Genomic DNA, 20362 nt, shown 5'->3' on the forward strand with positions numbered 1-20362 from the left:
TAAGGGAATGCAAACGAGGACTGAGGGAACGCAGGGGCAAGCCATTGAGGAGAAAGGGGGGGAAAGAAACAAAAATGAAAGGAAAGGAAAGGAAAAGAGGAAAAGACAAATGAGCCTTTTATTATTATTTATTATTTATCTAAAGCCCTCATATAAAATCATCTGCTTATTAAGAAAATAACACAATTATAACGTTCATTCATTAGCCATTCTATTCCTCCACCACTGTGCACATTCTCTCTCACAAAAGACTGAACGAGAGGAGAAAAAAAAGGGAGGCTGAAAGATAAACAAACAGCAGTGGCAGCGCAGACATTCATAAAAACGGCCAAATGATCAACACATTGAGTCCAGCTGCCGGCACGGACAGAGAAAATAAATAAGAATCGAAATGAAAAAAGACGGGGAGGAACTGCACTAGATTACCCTTTAATCAGCCTCCCCATTAGCCAATCTTAAATCAATTAGAGCTTTAAGTTGTTGACATGTGGCATCTGGGAGCCTGTGCAATGACTTCCTACATGAGATCCGACAGACAGAGACACTGTTTTGCCTCTGTCTGCACTCTCTCTGGGTCCGAGGCTTCTGCTGTGTGCTGCGTGTGTGCCCAGTTAAGAGGGGCCCTAGAATGTCAAACTGTATTTTCCTTGGCGTAGTTATGATAATGAGAGTTCGCTACATGGAAGGGTCTGTGAACCTCGAACACTGTTGTCTCCACCTTAGGAAAAAGAAAATCCAGCAGAACCAAAAGCCTGTTCTTTATTTATACCCCTAAAATTTACATAAATCCAGCCCACTAGTGAAAGCTCTAATCAAAGCTGGTTTAAATGTTAAAATGCAAAGCCGACTTCAGGATAATAAGGTGTTGTTGATACTAGAGAGCAGCACGTCACCTTCAGACTCATTATGCTAGTTATGGGAATATGGGTTGCTATGCTTTTCTTGTGCCTGCATCCACAATGCATTCATGCATTGATCTGATACTAGGATCGGATATCGATCCCACTACTAACAAAATTAGCTGGATAGGGTATCGGATAATTAGTCTGATCCAAAGGACTGAGCCATTCACAGCACAGTTATTTTGATTTTAGTGACCAAAAAACAGAAATGGGGTTAATTTATATCTGTGTTCATTTATGTGTTATATTTAGAAAAGTAATGATACGTCAGTCCTGATGCCTTAAGTCTCTCCCAGATGGTCAGGTATATGGTTTATTAATGCATGGTATCAATGGCATCAACAATGGTATTGGTGTCAGGTATCGGCCCGTACGCAAGTTCATGTATTGTTATCTAAACAGAAAAAGATGGATCGGGGCATCCTTAACGAAAAGGGAGCTCAAACTCATCATGTAAGGAAGCAAAAGTCAGAGAAACAAAAAGGGATTTGTGCTAGGCTAAAAGCTAATGCTAGGTGATGGGCTTTCCCCCTTATTTCTCTCCAACATCTACTCCTTCGAGAACTGACTGGACTACCTGGACTACTACTGGACAGTAGGGACCAGAATTCGGAGTCACTGTGAGTCACTCCACACTTACGGAAATACCTTTCACACGCATTTTACAAGCTGAGGGTTACAGAACCGGACAAGGCTAAAAGCTAACCTGGCTCTTACCTAGCTACAGTCTCTTCAGCTTGCTAACAGCGCATCACACTGAGAGGACACAATGAGAGGACAGCAACACAAAATCGGAAATACTCTGAAATAATTACAGTGTGTCATAATATGCCGCTTATGTGAGCCCGTCATAGTGCCGTAAAGCGTCCGTTTTTTCTCACTTAAATCCTCTGTTAAAGAAAAATGTTTTATTCTGAGGCAAACAAGCTTGTAAAACTGCACCTGAACATTTTATATACCAACCAAAACGAAGTCACATGCTTACTATTCATACAGCAAAGAACTGAAAAAAGTCACCTTTAAAATAATGCATTGCTGAGTGTAGTGTGAGGAATAGTCTGTGAACTGAAAATGTCCTTTTTAAAATAATATTAGTAAAAATAATGTTGTGATTCGCTTTATTATTATGTTCTTACGATGTTATGTAACACCAGAGCTGAAAAAGTCCTCCTCTCACAGAGGTCAGTCAACGGTTCGTTACTGCTGTCTCTCCTTCTGTTTAGTTCAGTGGAAACGCTGACATCATCTAAGCGAGGTGAGCGTGAGGAGAGTGAAGTGAAGTGAAGGCTTGATATGTTTGAAGAGGAAAGTGGGGGAGAGAACGAAGCAAGAAAAAAAAAAACAGAAATGCCGACGAGGAAAGGGCGAAAGTGTGGAGACTGCAGAAAGAGGGAGCATGAAGAAAACCGTGTATAAATGAACATGTATAAGCTTAAAGTGCTGTAAACTCTGTATAGAGGTTTGGATAGTTTCACTTCCTCATAATTTGCTCAATTTGCAAAAAAAAAAATAAAAGATCTGGTCAGAGATGATGCATCAGAAGGCAAAGTCAGCAAAGAAATGTAGGGAAAAGTTCATAAAAGTGAATAAAGAGACAATAAAGGTCAAAATTTATTAAAAATAGAACATTACAGTACATTAAAAGCAGCTTAACCACAAGAGCTAAATATCTAAACATGTATTTTATTACTAAAGATATGCCACAGGATAAGTATTTACCCATATTGTATTTAATTTCATATGTAATTAATTAATATATTGAATATCAGAACAAAATATATTAATGCAGTTTAATCGCAGTTAAATACTCTCAAAGCCCTCTCAGAACTGTGTCAAATCGTTAAATGATTGACACTTGCCAAGTTCTTGCATGCCTTAATGAAGTGGTGATATGGTGATCTTGTTCCCATGCCTTACTAAGCCGCAGCCACAACTTAATTATCTTGTTCCCACGCCTTACTAAGTCGTGGCCATGACTTTATTTAGTTTATGTATGTTGGATGTCACCAGCAAGGCTCTGGGGAGGGTTGGTGTGTGGGGGGGGGGTGATTGGTTCTTCAGACAATCTGACATCAGATGGGCCAGATGAGTGTTACTCTTTCCAAAACTTTTTGACCTTAAAAAAATTTGACCTTTTACCATATAATGTGTGAAAAGGTCAAGTTTAAGGTAAATAGACTGTTCTTAAACAGTTCTGTAGTAAAGTAAACTTTAACAAAGATATTTAGTAGCTAACATGATAACTACACTATATGGACAAAAAGTATTGGGACACTCACTCATTGAAAATCAAGCTTATTCTTCTTTTGTTGGAGTGACTGTCTGTACTGTGCAGGAAGGGATTCCTACTAGATATGGAGCATTTCTGTGAGGGTTTGATTGCATTCAGCAACAAAAGTGTTAGTGAGGTCAGGATGTTGAAAGATCATTACCTCACCTCATCTCAAAAGCATTGGATGGAGCACCATCTGTCATTCCAGAGAAGTTCCACTGCTCCACAGCTCAATGCATTAATACCCCTATATCCCATGCCTGGCATTAGGCCAATAGGTTCATGAGTCCTAGTATATTGGCTGATATTCTATTGGAGACAGAATGTGAGAAAAAGAAAACTGGAAAAGGGGTAGAACTAGGCTTGCGGTCAGAGAAGAACACTAGACAAAATTTGATTATTTTATTGTGCATTTCAATTGCAGCCCTGAATGGCTTAGCGGTGGCATAGCTACCACTATGGCCCGGGGGACGCAAGCTCAAATCCTGAGCCATGGCACTTTGCCATCAGTTGCCAGAGTCTGAGAGAGCACAACGTAAGCAGTGCTGGCCGACTTTCCTTAGAAGTGTCAAAAACATGTCCCTACCCTCCTAGTGTCGAGAGCATTGCTAGGGATAGGGGAAGTTAGGAAGCGGTGGGTTAATTGGCAGTACCAAACTGGGAGAAAAAGGATTAGACAAATAAAATTCGAACAAAAGGTCAATTTCAACTGTATTCGTTCTTGTTATTGAGGTCATTTGTCATGATAAATTAGTGCCTTACTACCCATTGCTGTATTTTTCAGTGCTGTAAAAAAGAATAATTTACAATGTGTCATTCAGCCACTGCCTTTGTTTGTTTGAGTGCCCCACCTTGAGAGTATGGGTGTCCCACTTTACCAATTTGCTCAATAAAGACTTAGGGTTTGGTCAGTTGAGGTTTTGAAGAGGCGTCATTTCATCTGTGTTTGGTATTTTTTTCATTTTAGGTTTTAATTTGTGCAAAAGACACTATTTGAAATATTATGTTGTTATAAATGGACAAGAACCTTTCAAAAGTTCCACCTTATGTCATTAGGATTTAAGCTTTTTGATCTAAATGTGAAAAGAAAATGCAGAGCAGCAATTTCTCAACCAGCAGATCATAGTAAAATAGTTCCCCGCTGTCCAATGTAAAACATGCATCTCCATTTTTGTCCGTTTTTAGTTTTCCCCAAAAGCCTTTAAAGCCTGTAGCTGCTCTGTACACTGTATATATAATTCAGGATGAATGGACCAATAGAAATGCTCTGAATTACTTGGTATAAACTCTTAGTTTACATCAATTTCATTCAAGGTTAGGAACATTTTGCCTTCTCCTGTAAAGTCATCATTTAGGAGATACATGTTTTTCATTGGACAGCAAAGATATGTGAAAGAGAGAGAGAGAGAGAGAGAGAGAGAGAGAGACAGAGGAGGTGGCTGAAAAAGAGAACAAGAGCTGCCACACTTCAGAATGTTAGAACGAAGAGAGGATAAAGAGGATGAAAACAACAAGACAGAGAGAGAAGGCGAAAAGAAGAGTGAAAGGCAAAAGACCCTGAAGGAAAGATGGATAGAGAGACAGAGAAAGAAAAAAAAGGGAGAGAAAGTGGGGGTGCAGGACAGGAGAGCCCTCTTGGTGCCGGTGATGGCCCTCTACGGTCTTGTCTTGGTTCCCAGCGCCATCATTTAGACTTCTATTTGAGACATTCCACAATAAAGATGTCAAATAGAGAGCAAGCCCATAGCCTCTGGGGAAACAGCCTGGAGTCATTCCAGAACGACCCACAGCCAAGATAACCAAGAACGTACTGAGAGAGAAAGAGTGCAGCGATAGGAGTGGAAGAAATGGGAAAATGAGAAAATGAGAAAGAAAGAGAGAGCAGGGACTGGAGCGCAGTCAGGCAGAGAGGGAGAGAGAGAGAGTACATGAGAGGAGAAACATGAAGTAAGAACACAAGGACAGACAGCAGTGAAAAGAAACAGTGAACGAAAGCAGTAAAAGGGTGAAAGACAGAAGGTGCGTCCCAATTGCGTACTGGTTAGTAATTCTAACTAGAGCATGTAGAAGGTAGTATAGCTAAAAGTTGAGTATACTCATAAAAAAAAATATGCATATGTAGAACTGGGCGGTTTTAAGTATGGCTTCGATGGACACTGTTGTCCCACAGTGCAATCCAAAACGGTAGGGGCTGCTCACGCCTGAAAAAAACCTGATAATAGTACACATTCCCTTAAGATCTCACAAATCATACATATACGACTAAACTAAGAAATTTGCAGGTAACAATATGTTTAGGTTATTGTTAAGGTAAGTTTAGGTAAGTTTAAGTTTAGGGTATGGTTAAGGTTTGAGTTAGGGTTAAGTTTAGGTTATGGTTAAGGTTTGAGTTAGGGTTAAGTTCAGGTTATGGTTAAGGTTTGAGTTAGGGTTAGGTTAAGTTAAGTTTAGGTTAGGGTTAGGTTAAGTTTAATTTATTAAGTTTGCATTAGGTTAGGGTAAGGTTAGGGTTGGGTCACGTTTAGGTTATGGTAATGTCTGGTTTGGTTTAGGTTATAGGTAGGTTAAGGTAAAGGTAAGGCTTAAGTTAAGTTTAGATTATAGTTAAGGTTTGAGTAAGGGTAGGGGTTAAGTTTAGATTATGGTTAAGATTTGAGTAAGGGTAAGGGTTAAGTTAAGTTTAGGGTATGGTTAGGGTAAGGGTTAGGTTTAGGTTATGGTTAAGGTTTGAGTAAGGGTAAGGGTTAAGTTAAGTTTCGAGCTTCGAGCTTCAAGTACGGCTCGGCTCGACCCGCCATCCCTCAAAATCCGCGGAAGACAAGCGTCCAGGCTTTTTTCTGTACTGGCACTAAAGTGGTGGAACGAGCTGCCCCTGGGTGTCCGAACGGTCGAGTCGCTTGCTGTCTTCAAACGCAGACTGAAGACCCACCTCTTCAGAGAGTACTTGGACGAATAGTTCTATGGTCGCCTTATTGTATTGTGTTTAGCAATGTCTAAGCTTAGAGGTATCTTTTGAATTATTAGCCTATTCTAACTAGCTAAGGCTTTTCTTGGGTAAATAGCAAAGCACTTTGTAAGTCGCTCTGGATAAGAGCGTCTGCTAAATGCCATAAATGTAATGTAAATGTAAGTTTAGGTTATGGTTAAGGTTTGAGTAAGGGTAAGGGTTAGGTTAGGTTTAGGGTATGGTTAGGGTAAGGGTTAAGTTCAGGTTATGGTTAAGGGTCTGAGTTAGGGTAAGGGATAAGTTAAGTTTAGGGTGTGGTTAAGGTTTGAGTAAGGGTAAGGGTTAAGTTAAGTTTAGGTTATGGTTAAGGTTTGAGTAGGGGTAAGGGTTAGGTTAAGTTTAGGGTATGGTTAGGGTAAGGGTTAAGTTTAGGTTATGGTTAAGGTTTGAATAAGGGTAAGGGTTAAGTTAAGTTTGGGGTATGGTTAAGGGTAAGGGTTAAGTTTAGGTTATGGTTAAGGTTTGAGTAGGGGTAAGGGTTAGGTTAAGTTTAGGGTATGGTTAGGGTAAGGGTTAAGTTTAGGTTATGGTTAGAGTTTGAGTAAGGGTAAGGGTTAAGTTAAGTTTAGGTTATGGTTAAGATTTGAGTAGGGGTAAGGGTTAGGTTAAGTTTAGGGTATGGTTAGGGTAAGGGTTAAGTTTAGGTTATGGTTAAGGTTTGAATAAGGGTAAGGGTTAAGTTAAGTTTGGGGTATGGTTAAGGGTAAGGGTTAAGTTTAGGTTATGGTTAAGGTTATGGTTAAGAGTAAAGGTTAAGTTAAGTTTAGATTATAGTTAAGGTCTGAGTAAGGGTAAGGGTTAAGTTAAGTTTAGGGTATGGTTAAGGGTACAGGTTAAGTTTAGGTTATGGTTAAGGGTAAGGGTTAAGTTAAGTTTAGATTATAGTTAAGGTCTGAGTAAGGGTAAGGGTTAAGTTAGGTTATGTTTAGGTTTTAGTTAAGGTCTGAGTAAGGGTAAGGGTTAAGTTAAGTTTAGGGTATGGTTAAGGGTACGGTTTAAGTTTAGGTTATGGTTAAGGGTATGGGTTAAGTTAAGTTTAGATTATAGTTAAGGTCTGAGTAAGGTTAAGGGTTAAGTTAAGTTTAGGGTATGGTAAAGGGTTCGGGTTAAGTTTAGGTTATGGTTAAGGGTAAGGGTTAAGTTAAGTTTAGATTATAGTTAAGGTCTGAGTAAGGGTAAGGGTTAAGTTAGGTTATGTTTAGGTTTTAGTTAAGGTCTGAGTAAGGGTAAGGGTTAAGTTAAGTTTAGGGTATGGTAAAGGGTACGGGTTAAGTTTAGGTTATGGTTAAGGGTAAGGGTTAAGTTAAGTTTAGATTATAGTTAAGGTCTGAGTAAGGGTAAGGGTTAAGTTAGGTTATGTTTAGGTTTTAGTTAAGGTCTGAGTAAGGGTAAGGCTTAAGTTAGGTTATGTTTAGGTTTTAGTTAAGGTCTGAGTAAGGGTAAGGGTTAAGTTAGGTTATGTTTAGGTTTTAGTTAAGGTCTGAGTAAGGGTAAGGGTTAAGTTAGGTTATGTTTAGGTTTTAGTTAAGGTCTGAGTAAGGGTAAGGGTTAAGTTTAGTTTAGGACATGATGCAAGTGCAGCAGCGACGGTGGCATTAGAATGATGTGTATTCACACACTTCATCACTTCCTGTTAGGATGAGTATGTTAATATTCTGTGTACAAACCTGCACTATCAAGATAAGTATACAGTGACATAAAGTGACATATAAGACTGACAGAGAGAAAAACAGAATAATAGTGAGAGACTGGAGGAGCAGACGTAGCCGACAGAGTTAAGGTAGCTGGAATAGGGATGTGATGAAGCTGTGCTGGGCTGTCCTACTTCGGTATCCATCATCATTAGTGTGTTCTAATGAAAAATGATGAGGTCAGCATCCTGAAACTAAATCATGCCGCCAGCCCTGATCCAGTATTTGCTTTGGATTCCGTGAGCAGCGAAGAGAGGAGGAGAGATGAGCAGCCCAACTCTTCTCCTCCTCCTCCTCCTTCTCCGCCAAAGCTACTCACGCACAGTCCTCCAACTCCCTCTCTCTCTCTCTTTCGCTCTCCTTTTTCACACTGGATGGATGGAGCGATTGAGCGAGAGACAGTAAATTTACATCCTCACACACATTTCACCAGGACACCACAGTGTGGAACCACACCACAGCTTGACAAGTCCCCTTCAAACCAGCAACACAACATCTGCATTCACTTACAGCACAAATGCGGACGGACATGTCGAAGATCTGCCACATGAACGCAAAAAAAACGCCTCTCAACAGATTCTTGAACCCCTACAGCAAGCCCCCTGAAAAAAAACCCATTAAACCAGCCCCTGCCTCTCAGGGTCATGGAATTTCATCTTTGAACTATTTCAATAAATACGAGACGGCGAGTTATTAATTTTCTCTTTGACTTCTCTGTCCTCCGTCCATGTTTAACCACTAACATAAACATCCACTGTGCCAGCTGGATTCTGGGAATTGGACACGATTATGCCATTGGTGACTTCGGAGGTGACGTCTTAAAGAGAGCTGAAAAAAAGGAATCGAGTATGCTGGCTCCTGTCAGAAAGGCTAGAGACTGCACTTCCCAGAGTGCACAGAGGCACTTTTGTTTACGTTCATAAAGGGGTCCTTACAGAGGTCACTTGGCCAAGAGAAGAGCAGAGACAAACTCGAAGGAAAGCTGACTAGAGAAATTCCAGCAGAGCAACAACCAGCACATATCTACGTACACACTGTGATGAGCTGCGATTTTTCCTTACCTAGACAGTTGTGTCCGTCATCTGCCAACATAAAGCCATCGTAGCATGTGCACCGGTAGTTGCCAGGGATGTTGATGCAGTCGTGCACGCAGCCTCCGTTGTAGTCGTTATCACATTCGTCTATATCTAAATTAGAATACACACACACACATAAACCCACATATTAGAACATTTTGTTACAGCCCAACCTAGCAACAGCTAGAAACAACAAAAAGTAGGGATGAACAAAGATGACAAAGATGATATTTTTAACATAATTTGAATCCGACTGCTCTTAACATTATTGACAAGATTTTATGATAAATGGACCAATGGAAATGCTCAAAAATGACTTGAAATAAAATCAGTACATTGACTTCTATTGGTTTGACTGTTTTTCCTTCTCTAAACGTGCCATTTTGAAGAGAAGCCACGTGAGAAAGAGGCAGAGCAGGCCACAAGATATACAAATATACAAAAAAAGTCTTCAACAATCCTAAAATGTTCATCACAGGACCTACAGGGAGCCTCTGCCACAGCTGAAGTCAAAGTACAGCATCTACCATCAGAAGGACACTGCACAAGTTTGGTTTTCATGGGAGGTGTGCAAGGAGGAAACCCTTGCTGCCAAAAACACATCTGCTCTTGGGATGAGCTTGCTAGGACGGCCTGACCTGGCCATGTTGGCAGTTGTTCACTTGTAAGTTATGGACAGTGACAGAGGAACGGCTGATTTCTAATTGTTCTGAGATCTTTTTAAACCCCTTCCCAGACTCGTCTGCATCTACAACCTTCTTTCTGAAGGCCTCAGAAAGCTCTTTGGATTGCGCCATGGTGATACCGTTCACTTCAATAACCAAGAGCAAAGCGGACTAAATGTCTGAGGTTTAATTAAACGTTAATTAATGATGTTCTAATCATCTGCAGCTGATGTACTGCACCTGATTCTAATTTTAGACATATTAAGTAGTAATAAATGTGGGGGTGTCCTAATTTTTACCTCACAAGAAAACTGCATTTTTGTTAATTACATTTTACAAGTTATTTTCACAGACATTTCTTCAGTCAATTTATTTGTTTAGTTATATTACCTCCACCTTTCAAAACTGCTGAAATTAAATCCATCCGATTCAACGTCATCAGGCAACCTATGCACCTGGCGGGAAGCGCATACCTGTATACCTGGCTCTGACGCGCTGGCTAGCAGACGCCAGTGAAAGCAAGCACCGCACTAGAATGCGAGAGAGAGAGAGAGCAAGGCCTTCAGTGCTGATGGCTAGCAGTTGTGATCGAGATACAAACCAGCGATCCTCTGATCACAGTGACAGCACCTTGGTCCGCTGGACTTAGTCCACCTGGGCCCCTCCTGATCAGAGTCTCTTAAGACTGAGTATCTGCCAATAAGATGAGCTGCTGATTTATACTGTTGTAAAATCCTTTTATTTTTAGTAACAGTTTCTATATCGAGACAGCTTTTAGCTGTTTAGTTTCAGTTAGTAGTGACTTCTTAAAATCAGTCTGATCTACTAGATCGGATCAGGACATCCCTATTTGCAACCTTCTACAAATGATTGTAATATTGCTCTGTAATGCTAAACCAAGTAGATGCTGTCCCAGTCCCATTGTTTATAAATGTTTACGTATTGTAATGGCAGTAAATGTACATGAAAAACACTGGATATTGGCATCAGCCCAGAATCCCTGTGTCTGTGCATCCCAAGTAACCAGCATTACAGACTGATGTGGTACCACAAACAAGCCCAAGTCTAATCGCACTCACACATTCAGCCCAGTAATAGAGGTTTGAACACATTGCAGCTTCCTTAAATTCTGTTTATTTCCTTTCCGCATCAAAGAGTGCTTTGCCATTGTTGGCTATTTGGGAGCACAGAGGGCTGTCGGAGTACACAGACTTGTCAAACCGAGAGCCAGCTCATTCCTAAGGAATCCATAAACATGCTTTTGAGCTTTGTGTTTTTGGTTTGTGTGTTTAGATGGGACTCCCAGACCAAATCAAATATGTTGTGCTTAATACACTTCAGTCCTTCAGAGGGACACAGAAAAACAAGTAGTGGGGAAAAAGGAAGGACTATATGCAGGACTTTGTGAAGGGATTTCCATAAAGACTTCTCTCCAGGACTTAAATCAGCATTATGTAGCATTCTAACCTTAAAATAACAGCTTCAAAATCACTGTGATGCGTCCCTGACTTGTAAAAGGGTGAATATTATGTGAATATCATTCCCAATTTGGGCTTAACAAGCCGGTTACTGCACTATGCAACTTTGGAGAAATGGGCAAATATACTTTTTTCACTTCAGGTGTTGGTTCTGTTTCTCACAGCTTGTCCAAAAATGCATGTGTAAAGCCTGTGTCCCTTAGAAGTGGCTCAAAGCGCAAAATATACTTCCTGCAGTAGGGGGAGCCCAGCAGCAAGAAATACAAATTCTTGCATAATGCTGCTTTAATGGGTGATTTGGTTGTGATGGGAATAATAAGCAGCAGTTTGTGCAGGTCCAGTCCCTGTCAACAGGAGCTCCCAGGCTCAATTCTAAGAGTTAATTGGAAGAAAAAATAAAAGTACAAATACAGGCTGGCCTGACAAGCGAGAGTTAAGGGTAGACAACTCCACGCTAAGTGTGTGCGTGCAGTTAAGAGTGTTAGGCACATAGCACAAGGCATAAGGAGGGGGTCATTAGCGGAGTGGACGGCTAGTTAGCCTCCAGCCGATACACTTCCTGCCCCAGAGCTGTTGTTGACATCGGCCAGCGGCAAGCCGACAGCTTCGAGCTGACACTGTTTGTGCTCTAACACACACTGAAAGAATCACTTACACACACACACAATCACTCACTCCTCCAATCTCAGGTGAAGTGTTCATGCTCAACATCTCATCAAGCAGATTAGGCACCTCCACCGACACCTCAGCAGGAGTGGGGTCAGTGGGGGGCAAAGCCAACCAAGCAACACCCCACACCCCCTCCTACTCCCTCCATCCAAAACTAGAAGCATGCTGCGCGGAGAGGCTGAAGGGCTCTGACTCTGTGCTAGAAATCAGCAGGATTCAAAAAGCCAAGTGGACAAACTCTCACACCTCACTAATGCAAGGTTCTGGGAAAAGGTCTTTTCCTGCTCTTTTCCCCCGTCCTTTCCAAACTCAGAGCTGATTGGTGGTGACTGGGCCTGCTGTTCGAACAGCTGTAGGCTACGAACCGTGATGCGTTTCCCAACGATCGAAGCAACGGGTTGCCCACTTTCTCCGCAGCTTTTCTCTCAGGTCATCGCCTTGTCATGTTCTAACCTCACACTCTCCTTATATTTCCATCTCCTCTCTGCCTCCTCCTGTTCGAAAATCCTCGGAACATCAAGACTTGTAAATGTGTGCCTTGAGGGCTTTTTTCCGGCCACTGTCCTGGCTGCCGCTGCACAGGCCCGGACCTCGGGAATATGCTGGATGTGCAGCGATATTCCTCCCTTCCATGTCAAAATGCAGATCTGCTCCCCCAGCAAAATGTAAGAGTGGGGTGTGATGCCTCTATGTCTCTCTGCCACTGTGGTGTGTAATGTCTGGATCATGGAGGTATGTGAGCCTGTGTGTGTGTGTGTGTGTGAGTGTACAGGTAGGATTTCTGTGGCTGGTTTTTGTGTGCGTGTGATGGTGTGTATGTGTATGTGTGATGCTCTGTGAAGACCTATATAAAGCAGCGGAGACAGACTGACCTGCTCTGGGAGGGTGGGGGGGGGGGGGGGGGGTGGTGGTTAGTAATAGAGGGTGGTCACACCCAGCCAGCCAGTCAGAGCTGCAGCAGCACTGTGACGAACACGCAGACACCAGGCAGACAATGGCCTACTAATAGTCTGACACCTCTCTTTCTCTCGCTCTCTCTCTCTCTGTCTTGCTCTCCCTTTCACTGCGTCTTTCACACATACACACACATACACATTCAGCAAAGACTAGGACATGCCTGCAGCACCGACAATTGCTTGACCCGTTTCACAGACAGATAAAAACAGAATGGAAACTTCCAAGGGCCTAATGGAGCTCAGCTTGAGGTTCATTAACACAGAGAGAGAGAGACTCCATGGTGCAAAGTAATGTGTGAAGGCTATCATGTGACTTGTGCAACAGGTTGAGAGCCATCAGTGCCTGAGAATCACAAATCTTGCTGCAGCAGCGCCTCTACATCAATCAGTGTATAAAATCAATGAAACAAAGGAGGTGATATTTCACAGCATCTCCAAGTTTCAAGTCTCAAGTTTCAAGTCTCAAGTTTTAGGTTTATTTGTCATTTGCACAAACATGTCAGGACATTTATGCATTGAAATGCTTGTGGTGAGGCTCAGGTTGATGCTCTACAGGAGGACAAAACTATATACATACTAAACATTAAAATAAAGTTATTTAAAGGCAACCTGTAGTCTCAGCAACACTATGTAGCATTTTTACCTTAAAATAACAGCTGTAAAGTTATTGTGATGCTTCACTGACCTTTAGAGAGATATGCCACTATGATTGCTTACTGCGTTATTCCTGTAATTTTACTCTACCATGTCAGTCCACATGCTTCTTTTATTTTCACTGCAGTAAAGTAAAGGCAAATTATTCTCTTCACCTGTAGGGGGAGCCTAGGAGCAAAAATATAAATTCTCTATAATGCTGCTTTAACTTAATGTAGCGACTTGAGTTCTGCAAGTTAAATTTCCATTCTTTATCTGCATTATATTCTCCATACTGTGTTCCCATTTTTGCTGTTTTTCACGTTTTGACATTTCATGATGAACAGTCTAATAGAAATGCTTTTTTTGTTGTTGTTGAATTTTTCACTTTTTTCCCAATTTGGTACTGCCAAGTAACCCACCCATTCACAGCTCCCCAGCACCAGAAATGCCTGACACTAAACGGGCAAGGACTTAACACATCATGTCTCCTCCGATACACGCAAAGCCAGCCGCCGCCTCTTTTTAAACTGGGCAGCTAACATGCTCGGAGGAAAGCGTTGTGTTCCCAGCTCCACCACACCAACTTCCAGACGCTAGTGCTGGCCACCATCGCTTTAAGAGTGCAATCTAACCACCCTGAGAGAGCAATTGTGCTCTCTCCGACTCTGGCCGCTGATATCAGTTATCATTCCCTTCATTCAATTTGTGCCTGTGACTTTATTTAACCTTTCCCTTTATACAGTCATTCTAACCCATCCATCCATCCATCATCTTCTCCACTTCTTTCTATTCAAGGTCGAGGTGGGTCTGCAAGGTCACAAAGAAGAATACCCACTGAACAGGGCTTCTGTCCATTGAAGGGTATCACACACACGTTCACTCACGCCTACAGGCAATTTAGAATATCCAATTCACCTACCATGTGTTTTTGAGAGGTGGGAGGAAACTAGAGTACCAGGAGGAAACCTACACAGACACAGTAAAAAAACACACCACACTCAGACAGAGAGACAGAGACCAGAGCAAAGATCGAACCCCACAACCCCCAGGCCCCTGGAGGTGTGCAGCTTGCACACTACCTCCACACACACTACACACATACTGTACATACTTAAAACACTACCTGGAAATATTAAAAACATAGATTTTCTCTCTGGTAAATGCTGAAATACAAGCAAATGAAAAAAACAAACCCTAGTATATGACATGTACTCTCCGGTAGAGAGAAAAACGCACAGGCTTCTCAAGAGAAACAGTGCCAACATGCCTGTATATTACCATCAGAGTAACTGAAGTGCTTATGTGGCTTTCTGAGTAATTATTTCTGAATATGGTGTCATGGCATTTCACTAAGCAGAACAACCTATTTAGCCATGCCAGGTGATAAGTCAAAGCAGGACAATATGAACCAATCACATAACCCTACTCACGGATCTGGGAGCAAATAGCTTCCATGGCTGCAGCGGACAGCACCAAAGTATACTTTAAGCGAACCCCAGATGAACGATTTCAGGAGAACCAGGGCTTGAACACTGCTTCCACACTTGACCAAATGCGCCGCAGTGTGAAAACGCCTTGAGTTGCCTTTAGAATTGTACTCCACTCCGAGTGGCTTATACCCATATGATCCAGGGTTCGCAAGTTCGAATGTCAAGCCATGGCGCTTTGCCATGAGCAGCAGGAGTCTGAGAGAGCACAAATCCCTCATCACTGTTAAAGCGATGTTTGACGGCACATGCGTCTTTTAGCTGGTGTGGCGGAGCTGTGGACCGAGTGCTTTGCTCCAAACGTGTCGGCTGCCTGGAAGTTTAAAAACAGGCAATGACTGGCTTTGCATGTATGGGAGGAGGCATGTGTTAGGTCCTTACCCTCCTAGTGTCTGGGGCATTGCAATTGCTTGGGGGCATAAGTAATTTCAAACTGCTATGTATCTTTCTGGTGCATGCAGTGCACAGGTACTCCAGCAGGGAGCAGAAAACATCTTATCCTATGGTCTAAGTGATGCCATTAATAATTGATTTAGTGTATTATATTTCATTGCAATTGTTTCTATACTATTTAATAATGATTTAAGGAAATTAAGGGTGAGACATTTTTTAACTGAAACTGATGCCACAGCTGACCCATCTGATGGCTTTAATTAACTGTCTTAGAGCAGAGAAAATGCTCCTTACTTCACAAAAATGATCCAGACCTATTTACAGACAATACAAAGTCAGCATCAGATATAATGGCATGACATTCAGTTCCCCCACAGTCCTCCAGCTGCTGGTGACAAGAGCAAGAAAAGTTCAAATTTTTCCAATGCCTGAGAGTGAGCGCGAATAAGAGAGAGTGATGGAAAAATCTACACAGTGACATTAACAAACGCAATATCGCATTACAGTAAAGGGAGGCCTTTCTTTCACCGGCCGAATAAATGTGCCCCTTTCAATGACTTTCAATCTTCTGCTTACGCTCACTGAGAGCCTATCAGGAGGTCATGAAAATAGCACTGATGAAGCGTCGCACTGTTCCACGGCTTGTAGTAGCTGTGTGGCTGATGTTTATTGACGTTACCACACTTCTAGTCATTTCCGATCACCGCTGCCGTTCAAAGCGCAAAGAAAGAATCAGCACGAAAACAAAAAGTCCTGCAGGGCTTTACAGCTTGTGACAGGGGTAATGGAGTGTGAAGACTTGTCATCTAAAGTAGGTCCCAAAACAAACCATAAATTGCATGCAATCCGTTTGTGTCTGCTTGTCAAGAACGATGCCCAGCTTTGGATCCTCATCAGACGTCTGTGGACTATCACAGACCCCCCCCCCCCGAACCCAGCCACCACATGCTCAGCCACAAAAGCCAAGGCGTACCGTGACTTCCTACTGCTAATCAACACCACAGCGCCTGAGAGCTTGTTTCTTTACGTTCATAAACTTCAGAGCCAGCCAGCTGGCTAGGAGAAGAGGACATGACTATGTAAACAGACGATATGACAGAGTAAGAGTAAGCCAAGTCCTCTGTGTACTTCTCTTAATTTCCTTTAAAGCCAAACACGGAGGGCTTTAATTAGAGAGCCGGGTCTTGGTAATGGGCTCTCTGCTTCAGACAGCGCGGCCCCCTCCTACCCACTACCCACCAGCCTCCAATGTGGACAGAATGCCCACTCCGCACAAACGGAAGGAGAGAGAGGGATGGAAGCAGAGAAGGAGGCCGAGACACATGCACAGAGGGAGAGAGGGCAGACCTGTAAAACGACAGACATAGGTGGAAAAAACATCGCACACGGTTACACTCATACGCAAATACAGGCACGTTCCCACTGCACACACTGCAGATTATATCCCCACCTCTGCTTCTGTGCTGTGGAGACTGTGGTTTTAAGGTGGGAGGAACTGGCTCCTGTAAGCTCCAGAACATTCTCTCTGTTTCCTTGGAGGAAATAAAAGATGTGTTGTTCTAGTCTGCTCTGTCTAGCCTCAGACTTCAGCATTGGGATTCTGCTCCAGAGCACGGCCTGGTTCAATTCCATTTCAAATCCACCTAATTCATTAATGGAGTCGAAAATGGGTTTCAGGTTCCGTAATAGGTAGAAAGCACATTTCCCCATTTCCTGAAACATTAGCTCTAAACATCTGAGCAAGGAGGGAGCGTGACAGAAGGAGTCATATAGGATCCACAGATGAAGAAGGCTTTGCACACAAGCAGGGTAAAAAAATAAAATAAGGGAGAGTAATGAGAGTTTTATCCTCTTGTCCAGGTGTCACTCTCATCCTGCTCTCCCTCTCTGTTAACACATTGAGCTGGAGGTGGAGATGCTATTTTGTGCGATGTGGCTCAAGCAGTGTGTGTGTCTGGTCAACTGAAGAAAATGTATTTTTTCCACCTAGATTCATTCATTATATTAGCTTAGGATCAAGCTTTGGGTGTATAAAAATAGCTCTTGGCAATGAAGTAGGGACACATGATGATATTGTGAATCATATCAGTGTTGGCACATAATCAGATAATCAGATTATATACTGGCTATATATATATATATATATATATATATATATATATATATATATATTGGAGCTGACAGAAAGACTGCCATAATTGTGGAGAGAAAAGCATCTCAGAATGCACAACAGGTCCAAACTTGAGGCCGATAAACTACAACAACAGCAGAAGACCATGCTGGGTTCCACTTCTTTCAGCCAAGAACAGAAAGCTGAGGCTGCAACTGGCACAGGCTCAGCTAAAGGACACCCTTAAAGACTGAACTGGGTCAGAATTTGGCACCAGCAGCATGAATGTATGGACTCAACCTGCCTTGTGCAGGCTGGTGGAGGTGGTGTGATGGTTTGAAGGATTGTACACATTTTGAGCCTGTTAATACCAATCAATACCACCATGAATTGCACAGCCTATTTAAGTACTGTTGCTGACAATGTTAATCTCTTCTAATGGCTAATAACGTCCAGCATGATGATACACCATGTCACAAAGCAAAAGTGGTCTTAAACTGGTTTAATGAAAAAGACAATGACCTTCCCCGTCACTGGATCTGAATGCAATAGAGGACCAGGGATGTGGTTGAACAGGAGATTCACTGCGGGATTCAATCCTGCCATCATGTTACCAGATTCATATGGAATTCAGGCCATGAAGACCTGAAACTGTTTTAGAGCAAAGGGAGGCCCTACCCAGAACTAGTAAATGAGTGTATGTATATCAGTCCAACATTTAGTCCCAGATTCTACATGCTAGAACCATTTAAATATTGGCATTGGCACACATCTGCAATGTCCCAGAATTCCCTTCTCCGAAGAAATGCATTAAGGCTTAGATTAGTGCTTGCTTAATGTACACCAGCTGCAGGAATCCACTGTGGTGATTATTTGGCCAGCAAACATGCTAATGTTCTCAGGTTAGTGAGGTCAGGGTCACCAGGATCACCCCTTTTGTCCCAAATCCCCATCTCATTCCAGACGTATTGGATGGAGCACTAACCATCATTCCCGAGAACACCGTTCCATGCATTTGCACATCTGTGTGCATTTGCACATCTGTGTCAGCAATGGGTGCAACTTAAAGCAGCTGAGTGCATTCATTAAAAGGGGTGTCTACAAACATCTGGACATCAAGTGTAAAGTGCATATACATGCATGCATGACCTGGAATCTCTGGGTGAATCGGTGTGTGCAGATGCATATGTACACACACACACACACACACACACAATTGAGTAAGGCCATCTCCAAATACGCTGTTTCCAAATATGTCTTTATGTCAATATGCACTTCCAGTTACATAAATCTGTGTTGCTGCGTGCACATACTGTCCACATATTTATATTTTGTGTATGTCATGTCTATGTGTGTGTGTGTGTGTGTGTACGAGTGTGTACATGTGTCCCAGCCCCAGCTGTGCTGTGCTCTCAGGCAGAAAAGGAGCTGGAGGTGCGAACACTTTGGCAGCACCTCACACCTTCCACACTCCACTTCCTCCTCACTAATTAAGACACTCAGCATGGGCTAAGGAACAGCTGTATGACCTGCCCAGGGAGAGAGGGAGAGAGTGTATATGTATGTGTGTGTGTGTAACCATGTAAGTGGATAAACAGGGGTGTCCTGCAAGAGAGCATGCATTAGTGTTTGAGTGTGGTGATGCTATCACACAAAAAAGGCCCACCTTCGCACTGCTTGCCATCACCCTTGTAGCCAGCCTTACAGATGCATTTGAAGGATTTGGGGGTATTCTGGCACAGAGCATCAATGTGGCAGTCGTCTGTGGCCTCAGAGCACTCGTCCTCGTCTGCAGGAAGGTAATGACACAGGGGGAAAAAAATATTATTCATTGTTGGAACCAGCAGGATAAGGCCTGAGGAAGGTGCACTTTTTAGGTGTTGATCCAGATAAGTGAAGAACAGGGTTCTTATGTATAGTGATTTAACATTTCTGTCCTAAGACTGAACTGACAGAATCAAACTCTGCTGTCTCCTCACAATAGGGAAGATAAGGTTTCCTATTAAACACCCATAGATATGACTCTCTATACTGTCACTGCAGGACAGTAGAGTTGCTGTAGCTAGAGTAAGCCGACGTCCCTTTGCTGCTGATGTCAGCCCATTTTCGCGGCTGGTCTCATTACAGATACACCAGAGAACTCTTGTGTATCTGCGGACTAGCACGTCGGGGTGTGATTCAAATGAAAGAGGAATTATCAGCATTGTGGAAGCGTGTGGAGACAACTAGCCACCACTCATTAATGCCTGTGCCTCAATCCACAATTCACATAGAATTTCAGGGACCAAACAGAAAAACAGGAGCTATAATCTGCAGAAATTAATATATCGTCAGGGTGTCATGCAAAAGCCCTGTATCGCCAAACTGCCAACTTTACAGGAGAAGGAAAAAGCCTTCCTAACATCCAATGGAAGTCAATGAGAAAGGCGTTGAGTTGTAAGTCATTTTGAGGCATTTCTATTGTTCCGTTCATCATGGAAATCTGACACAACGTAAACAACGGCTGCCAGAATCACAGCTAATGTCAGATAATAAAAAATGATAAAAATTCAGTTAAAGCTTACACTGTTAAAAGCATAAGATCCTTGAGATGTTTTTGGAGATTCTTCAGTACTCAACTGTGGAGGAATCTCTTAAGATGCTTTGAGGATCCTCCAAGGAACCTTTTAGCTTTCTGAAGATTCCTCAAAGCACCTTTGAAGCAACTGTTGAACATCCAAACGTTCCTTAAGGATCTTCTAATTTCAACAGTGTAGGTGGGAAAACTGTACAGCCACACTGGCACAAACTCATGCACTACATTAGACATGGTCACTGAGTTACTCAAGGAAGCTGAGATCATCAGAAAAGGGATCTTACAGAAGTACACCCCTCTGCCTCATTAGCATACCCATACCCAGGCCTAACACTTTTACAGCAGTGCTCAGCTGTAGCCTCATATGAGATGAAGATGAAGACACGCCACTGTGATAGGAGAACTCTTTTCTGATCATTAATCACATGGGAGCCCAAATCATCTG

General features: G+C 42.4%; 1 protein-coding gene across 1 annotated transcript in view; it reads right to left on the bottom strand.

Moving 5' to 3' along the window:
* scube1 (signal peptide, CUB domain, EGF-like 1) overlaps positions 1–20362 on the bottom strand; it is a 98388-nt gene that overhangs the window by 76996 nt on the left and 1030 nt on the right. Inside the window, exons 2-3 of the mRNA XM_072672944.1 lie at positions 19009–19131; positions 8934–9059 (exon numbers count right to left, since the gene is read on the bottom strand). Coding sequence (XP_072529045.1) covers positions 8934–9059; positions 19009–19131 — 249 coding nt within the window. The remainder of the gene's footprint in view (positions 1–8933; positions 9060–19008; positions 19132–20362) is intronic.

This window comes from Salminus brasiliensis, chromosome 2 (assembly GCF_030463535.1).
Source record: "Salminus brasiliensis chromosome 2, fSalBra1.hap2, whole genome shotgun sequence".
NCBI lineage: Eukaryota > Metazoa > Chordata > Actinopteri > Characiformes > Bryconidae > Salminus > Salminus brasiliensis.